The sequence below is a fragment of the Phlebotomus papatasi genome, chromosome 2, assembly GCF_024763615.1.
Source record: "Phlebotomus papatasi isolate M1 chromosome 2, Ppap_2.1, whole genome shotgun sequence".
NCBI lineage: Eukaryota > Metazoa > Arthropoda > Insecta > Diptera > Psychodidae > Phlebotomus > Phlebotomus papatasi.
In genome coordinates this window covers 60,723,063-60,733,902 of record NC_077223.1, presented here as the reverse complement: position 1 = coordinate 60,733,902, position 10,840 = coordinate 60,723,063, and the positions used below count along the sequence as shown (strand labels likewise).

The 10,840-nt window shown below is 34.3% G+C and overlaps 1 protein-coding gene across 3 annotated transcripts in view; it reads left to right on the top strand.

The window, feature by feature from the left end:
* LOC129801966 (ecdysone-induced protein 75B, isoforms C/D) overlaps positions 1-10,840 on the top strand; it is an 85,620-nt gene that overhangs the window by 50,412 nt on the left and 24,368 nt on the right. For 2 of the 3 annotated variants that reach the window (XM_055847467.1, XM_055847470.1), the window contains exon 2: positions 2,949-3,037. In XM_055847467.1, the coding sequence (XP_055703442.1) occupies positions 2,949-3,037 (89 nt within the window). Of the gene's footprint in view, positions 1-53; positions 509-2,948; positions 3,038-10,840 lie in introns of those variants that run through there. The other variant, XM_055847469.1, reaches the window with a different exon arrangement.

Below are 10,840 nucleotides of genomic sequence, written 5' to 3'. Positions count from 1 at the left end.
TTGTGTGCGGTGGCGATATTGCGTCTCTTGCTTTCTGTTTTCAGTGCCAACACACAGTACAAATTTTCCTTTCACTGCGCCAGCCACGAAAGTGTCGATCGTGTGTTGCTTAGAATTTCGTGCAATCAGACGGTTTTTCCATCCAGCCCACACAGAGTTTTTCCTTCTTTGCCTGGGGCTAAATTTGTGATTTTTAGAGATTTCCCACGTTAATTTTTTGGGAATCGACAGTGACTTCCGGACTGTGGGTGATCAATGGACAGTGTGATCTTTAACTGAGATCAACTCAAAAAAAAGAGTGGAATATCGCGCAAAATGCTCATGTCACCGGACAGTTCACATCAGGCACAGCCTTCATCTATAGCGACTGCCGTGATCCGTGTCCCGGCATGTCCTAGTAAAGTGATCGTAGCGCCACCACGGCCAGAAACTCCCGAATACACCCGACCTTTTCCGGTAATGGAACCTACTGTTGCGAGTTCATTGGGAGAACCCGAACTTAACATAGGTAAATGATCATCCAATCCTATTGATTCTGTCCTACGATCATCTTTACGCCAAAGTGGAAATCACAAGATCTAACTAAGAAAATTGTTGCTATGGTTGAGAAAATAGAAAAATATAACTAAATACACCCAGTTGTTAGTTTGTATTTGACACTTGGGTCACTTTGAAGAGCAAATTGAATATCAACAGGTTTCTCTGGAAGTGATCTTTAATTTTTTTTTGACGGTTAAGAACAAATTTACAAAGACAAATGTGGTATTGGTCAGGTGGTTTGAGAGCTCAAATCAAATATACGATGACGAAATTCGATGATCTAAATTTTGTTTGTATGTTTTTCGTCAACTTTTGAGACTAACCACTACAGTAAGCAAATAAAGTGAAACAAATGTTTCTAATTGACTTTCAAAAAAAAAAAAAACAAATACTGTTTTTACATATTGATTAAAAATATAAATTTTTAAATTCCTATGTTTAATATATTTTAGTAATTTCATCCTATACTTTAGTAGTTTAGTAGTTTTTCCTAATTATCTCCTAAAACTTTTTCTAACATTTTTTTTTAATTGGATGAAATTTTAAAAGCATAGCAACGGAAAAGGTAAATTGCAATCTTTGATTTTTATTTTGCAAAATGTTTTTTCAATCAATTTATTTTAACTATTAATTTAATGATTTTGATGTCCTTCAAATTTATGATTTAATATCTTTTATCAAATTCTTTAAAATAATTGATTTTGAAATTCTGTTGGACTTTCAGTAATATTTTTCGGTGAGTTTTATCATTACATCCAGGAATGAGCCCCATGAACACTTATAGAAAACAGAAACTTTGAAAAATCATAATTTCTGGCTATATGGATCTAATTTGAATCCGACAGCCGTAAAAGTAAAATAAAGAAGAAGAAGTAGAAGAAAAATCATAATTGTTGTCAGACTTTTGTTCTCTTTTGGAGAAAGTTAATGTAATCGTGATTGTAAGTTTATCCATGAACCCACCAAAAGTCATATAGAAAAAAAAATTCTTTTGTGATCTCCATGAGAGTATACCAAGGAATTCTTGCAGAAAGAGTATTCTCAAGACACGTCTTCAGATTCTTCCGAAGAGATCATCAGAGTTCAATGCTCTGTAATGTTTTCTCCGTTGTCTTTAGCTCTTTTACATTACTTCATGATCGTGATTTGTTGGGAAAATTGAGAGAGAAAGAGAGAGAGAGAGAGAGAGAGAGAGTGAGAGGTTTAAATTTGAGAAATGAAGTTACTTTGAAAATTTATTTTCAACACCCTTTAAATAACCTATCATTTCTAATTGTCTTCTGGGACATCCACCCTAGACATGTCCTTCGGAAGTCATGGAGAAAGTTCTCACGCTCCCACGACAGCTGTCAAAACTCGCTCACTCTCACTTTAAACGAAAAATTGCAGATCGGCGCCCCTTTCTCTTTTTTTCTCGCTCTCGCGGGGAGCGCGTGCTCAACGAGATGAGCGAGATGAGAAATGGAAGAAAGTGGGTTAATTTCTCTTTCGACACATCACCTTATCCACTCCGTCTGAGTGAGATGGGGAGCGCACTTTCTCCACAATCTCACATGATACTATACGAGAGGAAATGAGATAAAAGGCACCAGTGCTTCGCTTATATAACCAAAAGGTAGTGTAGTCAAGAGACCAATGAAATATTTCCGGACATTTATGAAAAATTTCCATTAATTCCCTGCAATATTTAATAAATAGAACATTTTTTGGCATTTTCCAAAAAAAAAAAAATCTTTTTTTAGATTGTAAAAGATTATTTAAAAATTTCAATTAATCAGCATTTTTCTGAAATTCAACCAAAATCTCAATAGTTACAAGATAATTTGCAAGTGAAAAGTAAAAGTCATGTCTTTAAAACACTTTCAAATTTATCTCAGGTTGATGAAAGTTTTTTTTTTCGAATATTTGCGAGTTAAAAGTCACTTTCGATATTTTTAATATATGTTCAGGAAAGTAAAAGTGCCCACTAAACTATATTTTGACGTGTTATTGCACAGAAAAATATGCATAAGAGCAGGTTTCTGGTTGGTTTTTGATGGGAAAAGTTATGTTTTGATAATGTGGAATTTCAAATTATTGACTGGCAGTATCAATTTATGAGTTTTCGGGTGACTTATGAAAATAGTTTCTCTGGAAATTATGTTAAAATTGTGATTTATGAGTTATTTACTTAGAAAAATTGTCGAAAATAGCCTTAAAGAATTTTAGGATAGAAATGTGAATTACTTTTTCATATTTGTGATACTTCAAAATTTTATTGTAAAACCACGAAATTTAAAATCGGAATATGATTTTGTAGAATATGATTTTCAAAAGTATTTTTGAAATGCAGAAAACGGTCGTTGCAAGCAACGATTTGTCGTCAGATTGTCTGCAGACCTTGTCTAATTGTCCTATTTTCCTTGCAGAATTTGACGGGACGACAGTTTTATGTCGAGTTTGTGGTGACAAGGCATCAGGTTTCCATTACGGCGTCCACTCTTGCGAGGGTTGCAAGGTAAGTTAGACTTTTTTTTATCCCTTAAAATTTTAATACACGGGACGCCATTTCTCCATGAAGAAGATATTCTCAATTAACTTTTTAGGTCAATCCTCCTTTAAAAATTAGTGGTTCTACTTGAATTATTCAAGAGTTTTTGAGGTATTTCCATCGGAAGTAGAGTTTCGTGACTCTGAAAAAGCTTAAATGTACTATTTCTGAGGTTAATTGGGGGGAAATGATGAATTTTTACTTGAATTTCAATTAGAAATGAGACGAGAAAGACGCGCAATATCTGTGAAAGATGATCCACTGAAATGGGGTGAATGATATTCACCCTTAAATTGAACCTCCAGACAGTTTTGTAATGCAGGTTTTTCGCACAACACGTGTTCAAATTTCCTGCTTCTTTCTTTTGATCCCAGGGAGAATGAAATTCAAGATCATTGTGGCCCCTTTTGCAATAAAAAGAAGCCCATAAATGGCTGCTTCTTTTTATTCTTTTTCCCGCATGTTGACACATCTCTTGAGAACCTTGAACTCTCTTCTTCTTTTTTTTTCTCCTAAAACGCTTGAGTTTAGCCAAATAGTGCGTCTTTTTAGAATCCCATATACATAAATTTTTCGGTGTGTTCTTCGCCTTCGAATTGTAAATAAATTCGAGGTGATTAAGTGTGATCATTTTGATTGCCTCTATAAGCGTGTTTGTGTGCGATTTTGGTTGAGTTCAAGTGCGTTCAAGGACGACTTTGTTCGCGGAAGAACGCGAAAAGCGACCGAGGGTGGACACACGCAAGATCCATGATGGCTGAAAACACCTTGACAGTCACATTTCCTTCCGTAAAAAAATGCTCTCGCAACTGCCGGGTTTTTTGATGAAATATCATTTGGGTTTCTGTCACAACAGTACTTATAGAATTTGTACGTTTTTGTGACTTTTCTTCAATGACACAATTTTTCGAGTCATTTTTACGTGGAATATGGTACTTCCGGCAAATGATCCCATATAGTAAAAACTGCCATTTAACTTTCAAATATGGCGGTCAAACAGACAAAAAATACTAGCTCAGTAGACATTTTTTTTGTTATGACAAATGCAATTTGACGTATTTTGATTGGAGATTGTCTCATTTAGCATCACCTTATTTCACCTTTTTGTCCAAAAAAAAATTAAGATGATTTTGCGCGGCATCAAAATATCTCCAGAGAAAAACAGGCTGACTCGCCATGAACTTGCGATTTGAGGGCAAAATCACCATTTTGTGAGAATTTTTATAATGTATATATATATTATATATATTTGAAACATGGTAATTTTCGGGAGGGTATCTCCTATTCAAAATAGAACGAAAATGACAAGGAAAATAGCGATGGTGGTGGGGAGAGATGAAAATACACAAAAGTCGAGAGAAGGTTAAATAGTCAGGCATTTTCTGTCTCTATTTTTCGCTATTTTGGACACTCTGATAGAGTGAGATGGTATTTTAAAAGTAAATAGATTGGTGCCTCTTGTGACTACGCATTGACATTGAATGCGATCATTCAACTTTTACTCTGAGCCACACATATATCTCTATTTTAGAATTTTAACAGGGAACATTGAAAAAAAAAAACACACAAAAACAACACGAATAGCAAAAAAAAGAAGCACTAAGACTCATAATAAAAAAGAAAATTATCATTTTGGAGATTTTACGCCACAATTTTTTAGGTTATGCACTCAAGTCAAGTGAAGCAAGCATGGTTTCCCCAGTAGAGGGTGGCTTATCCAGAAATTTATGCTAAGCTTAAATATGTCGTCCTTGAAGTAACAAATGAGAAAAAGAAATCGCAGAAAAATTTGTTTGAAAAATCGCGGGAGATTGTTGGTTGTTTGACGGGTTGCCTACCGCTTGGCGATTTTTACATTCGCAACCTTTGGCGTGGGAATAGAAATCGCCAAAAAAAAACTTTAAAGCCTGCAAAAAACAATCAACCCTTTGCAAAAAAAAAATTCTACTCAAAAAAAAAAATGCGAAGAAAACATCTTCATTATACATTTTCACCCACAATTCAGACTTACTTCCTTTGGAATTGCCTGGTCGTGTTCACCCTTTCACGAATCATCTGTCTATAAAAACGGCTCAAATAGCATCGAAAGGGAAAACAAGAGTCTGTCTAGAGTTCCCTAAAAAAAAACGCGGGTCTATTTTTTTCCTTCGTCTGGAGGAGGAATGAAGGAGAAAATAGACACCAAAAGAGGCGAGGAGTTCTGTGGAAAGAAACCAGACACGTTTTTTTTTATCCAAGCGGCAATTTAATCATTTGATTGAGACGTTAAACCCTTTTTCTTGAATGGAATTGAGATAAAAGGGAAAAGAAGAAGTGGGTAGTTTCGATAGTTTGTTGTTGTTTTTTTAATAACGAGATTTTAGGAAATAGTATAAAATTTCAGCAAACTGAAGCAATATTTTTTTTCATATTGCCATAGAAAAGAGTGCAAAGGCGCATTTTGTAGAAAAAAAAAGGAAAACCTACACTCTAATGCCCGCTTCAGACTGGTGGTTTAGCCCAGTTCCCTGAGGTCTCAAAAATATAAATAACAAAGAATTTTATTGATTTTTCAAAATCAAATGGATCATTTGCCCTTAATATCCAATTCAAAATACCAATTTCCTAAAAAATCGTGCCTGATTATGAATTAGAGGAGTTAAGCTGGATGGGTAAGCCTTAGGTCTGAAGCCCGTATAAAGACATTTTCAAAAATGAGTTTTTAAAATGAATTTTGACTGGACTTTTAAACAAAAAAAAATAGTATTAAATATTAAGAATAGTTGTCAGCGTCACTTGTAGGAGTAAGCAGTGTTGTAACACGGATGAAAAGGTTGCAAGTATTGACAAATACTTGATATAAAACATCAATAAAGCGGTCTTCAGACTAGAGGATTAGCCCAGTTCTCGAAGGTCTCAAAATCCTAAATAGCAACCAAATTTATTGGTCTTTCAGATTGTAATAGATTGTCAGACATATTTACCCTTAATAATCCAATCTTAAGTCAAATTTACCAAAAATTCTTGGCTGATAAAAAAAAACACGATTGTTAAAACTGCTCTCTCTTAGAGTTCGAGCAGTTAAAAAGTTAAGTTTATGGCTAAGCCTTAGGTTTGAAGCCCGTATAAGAGTTAGAAAGGAACAGCCAAACTTATTTAATAGGTTTCAGAGAACATGAAATATATTTTTATAACAAATCAGTAGAAAAAAACTTAGCGAAACTATAAAATCGTTAAACCAAAAAGTGATAGATATGAAGCGAATGTCAGTTTTATATAATTAACAGTTCACTTATTACGACACTTACCTATATGACAATATGACAGTCATGCACTGTCTTATAAGGACTACTATTAGGGATACGGCAAATATACGTAAACTCATCTTTAACTTTATCTATTATTTGTAATTAACGATACTATAAATTTGACAATGTCTATATTTATCGATTCTTATCTTATTTATCGATAAGCATACAATCTAACTAATTCTCATAATCGACTGTCGATAATATTATAATTCCACATTTGATAAGAAATACACCTGAATTATCTGAATGTTTCTTTATAAACACTTCAAGACCATACCAATAAATTATATAAATAATTTATTGACCATTACATTAATTATAAAATCCAGAAGGGCTCATTAAAGCTTAACTTAATAATGGAAACATACCTTTCGCTTTTAACTATGTAATGGATTACCCAAATTGAGTGATTTTTCTTAATTCTTCATTAATATAGATATTTCAGAAACTCGACATGATGGACCATAATTTACTTCGGGAGATATGTTAAGAAGGGCGTAAGAAAAAAAAAGTTCTCATCGTTTTCAATCCCGAAAAAAAAAGATTTTCATTTTGTTGTACTGCATATTTATGATTTTTCCCTCACATCTGAGATAAGTTTTTAACTTTAAGTTTAAATCAGCATTTCAAAGCTTTTCTCCAGTTCTTAATTAAAGAACTTTTTTATTTTAAAGTATAAAAAAATATGTTTGGATACTTCTTTATATCCTCCACCTTCCATGTGAATATTATACTTGAAAGATAATTATTTTCAAAGTTATAGAAATTTTAAATCTCAAAAATTATATACTTTGCATGTAAAATCTCAGCTTCAAATCGCTCTCCTGTAAAATTTGCCTACTGCGAGTTATTCGTTCCTTATTCTGAGCGATCGAAATGTAAAACTTCTTTTTGTTGACTTTAATTTTAAAGATCACAAAAATCTTTAATTTCTTTAAATTACAAACTTTTGTAAATATCTGAAACGTCAATTATCAAGTCAGAATAAGAAATTTTTAATATTTTTTTTATTTCAGATTAAGTGAAACTTTAAACATTTGAAAAATAAACTACTGAATTAGTTTTAGTTTTAGTGTGCATGAATTAAAATCTGAAAGGCAATTTTTGGTTCTAAAAGCAATTATTGTTAACGTTTTTTTTGACAATTTTTCATAAAAGCTAATTTTATTCAACTTGGCATAACCCTTGCATATATTCAAACATTTCCCATATTAAGCGCTAAGTATAAGTACATATTTATGTAGCTTTGGGAACTAAAAAATCCTTAAAATTCTTAACTTAAATCCAATTTTTCTGACCAAATATTATTCATTAGAACAGGAAAATTCAGTATGATTTTGTCGTAACTCATTAAATTTAGTAAACATCAAATGTATTAGGATTCTTTGCAAATATTATAAATTCACTTTTTTTTCATTTCAACAAAAATATATTTTAAAACGTATTTGCAATTAAAAAAAACTTTTGGATAATGCGGAATTGGTGAGATAATTAAGAATCTCATAATTACCATTGATTTTGAATGTGTAAAACACAGAACGTCCCTAAAATGAAGTTATAACACTGACTGTTGGAAGCGTGACGATTTGTTTGAATGAAAACATAATGCAAAGCATACATAATCAAATGTTCTTTCTAATGTTCTTTCAATTTTTTAATATATTCATAATTTAAGGCGAAAATTATTTGCGATTATTATCATCAACTTAACATAATTTGATATACCAAAAATCCTGCCAAACAATTTCTGCTATAAAATTCTTGTGCGAAACGGAATACAATCATTCCCTTGATTCTTGCGCATCATTTTCAGGGCAATAACTCTTTTGAACCATCTCATCTCTCTCATTTGCTTGAATTCTGTAGAATTTCTCGCAATTACTCATCAGACGATCATTAAATTTAAGACCTTCCTTCTGTTCTCCCTTTTGAAACCCTTTATTTTTTTTAGCAGAGTCTCTTACAATTGAAAAATTTTGTTTTAAGATAAATAAAAGTCACTTACCTGTCCGAGTGTTATTTAGCACAGAAAATGGCTGGAATGTTGGGCCCGAGTGACCCTATCGCGTGTGAGAACTTTTCCTGTGTCGAGTCAATGGAACGAGAAGGTTGCTGAAGAATACAATGCCCGGTCGATGCACTCTGGCCAATTTCAGCTTCTTATACTGCTATACCTTTATTGAATATATACACTGCAATTGCAGGATGAATTTATTTGGTCGGTGGACTTCAGTGAGTCCTGGGAAATTTTTGGGCAATAAAAAATTGGGTTAATTTGGAGAGGTGGAAAATCTCTGTAAAAATATTGTTTTTTTTTTTGGTGACGCAGATGGCTCTGTGTGCAAGCCCATGACTTGTCGACAGGCCATCACCCGATTCTTCTGCTTTTGCACTGAAAACAGGTCATGCAACCTTGCTGACTGCTTGTCTCTTTCATACTCACACCATCCAAATGGTCGATGGGGTTGAGTGAGCAAGACAACGAATGTGGGGTGGGAGAATGACGTCATCCATGCGTCAGAGTGCAATGAACGAGTACAATGTCTAATGTGTATGTGTGTGTGTGTTACATCAGAGCCACCTTCGGGGGAATTGCGAGGTTCACGCTCTCTGGCGTGCATTGACCGCAATCGTGGTTCCCCTCAAGACGTTGACCTCATCGCACACTTTTTCCCCACATACCGACACATTATATAATCGCCCAGTGCTCCCGACATCTGCGCCCCCTTTTTTCCATTTCCAAATATCCAACAATTGGGACGCGCTTTTTTGCACCCAGGAGCCATTGAGGGGAAATCTGGGATGTTATGAGGAAAACTGGAGCAGAAAATTGAGATTTACACAGTGGCTTGCTGCGATACATCAGTTGGATGAAATTTGACATTTTCAATTCTATTCTCGTGATTAAAATAGCCATGAGAGGGATGTATTGGGTAGGACCGTTGGGGATTGGAAGTCTCGAGAGGGAAATAAATGATTGTATTTTGCCTCAAGCACAGGGGACTATTTATTTGTAATTTGTGTTTTTTTTTTCCACTAAAAGCCTAACAAATAAAAGAATGTATGATGAATTACGTGCCAAATAAATTTATTAACCGTAACCTCAAAATAGGGTAATATTCAAAATTTCTTATTTAGTAAAAAGTAGAATAAAGAAAATTATCATTTGTTCAAATAAGTTCTTCCGAAGATAATTCGTTGGATCTTCCTCAGAGCAGTCCTCAGAGAAGGGTGAGGTGCGTCCGGGGACGTGCTCTGGCTTGTCCCAGATTCGCGAGATTGGCGCGCTCTCGAAAGAGTTCAATTGTGTTCGCATCTGGAGAGTCACTGGCAGAGCCACCTCTCTCTCCCGCTCTCTCATTTGGGTTGATGGCCTAAATAGCAGTGCATCGACCCGAACTCGTAAGTGAGAAAACAAAAGCTGAGCTTCAGAGAAGCGCCACTAGGCGCTCCAAAATCACAGCTTGCATCTTGAAAATGGAACAATTCGGGTAACTCTTTTATTGCACATTTTGGGGTCGACGAACGCTAGAGAGATGCAATTTTCATGGGGGATTGTTTGCTCTAAATTGAGCTCGTTGCCTTCCTCGAGATATATGCTATATGTATGGGTCTTTTTTTTTTTGCACAAGATCTCTTTGGTTGTGCGATAAGGATGGTGTTTTCCGTACAGAAGGATTTCTTATTGTACTTTCTTATCTTTTGCATTATGAATTTGTTAGACTCAGAATGATTGGAGTAAATTCTTATAACGAAAACTATGTTATGTAGGTTTTTTTCTTCTTCTTTGTTCATTTTCTTGACATTTTAACGTAAAAGGATTTTTCTGAAGAAATTGGATAAAATCTATTTTAGTGCTTGAAGAGCACTTGAAACCTCTTTTGGCGAACAATCCTAGAAATGTCAAGTATTGGTTGCCAAATTAGAAAAAATGCATATAAGGAAACACTTGACATTTTTCAAATTGTCAAAAGTTTGTTAAATTTAAAGTGTAACTGAGTTTAAATAACCTCTCTAACCGGCCCTTTGAAAAGGAACATTAGAGTAAAATGGTGATTGTGGATTGTGGGGCGAATGTTCGCGAGAGTGCAAGAGTTCATCCACCACATAGCTCGATAGTAAATAACTATGTGTAGATAGTGCGCCGCGCCAAGTTGCAATAATAAAGCGCGCGAGGTCAAACTAGGGCAACGAACTGATTCAACAGAGGAATGTTCTGTTTTAATGTCCCGTTTCTCGAAATAATGTGACGTTTCGTGAGCGTCAGCTCTTCTTCTTGATGCAGGGATCCATCAAAGGGGGATTTTAGAGAAGGATTTAGTTAGATTACTATTTTTTTTTTATGAGTAATATTGAATTAATGTATCAGATTTTTTGTTTAGCAAAAAGCATTCAGGTTAGAGTCCAATTTGAATTTTAGGGTTAGGTAACTGTCAAAAGGGAGCAAAATCAAATACTAATCCATCTTTTTTTGCGACAT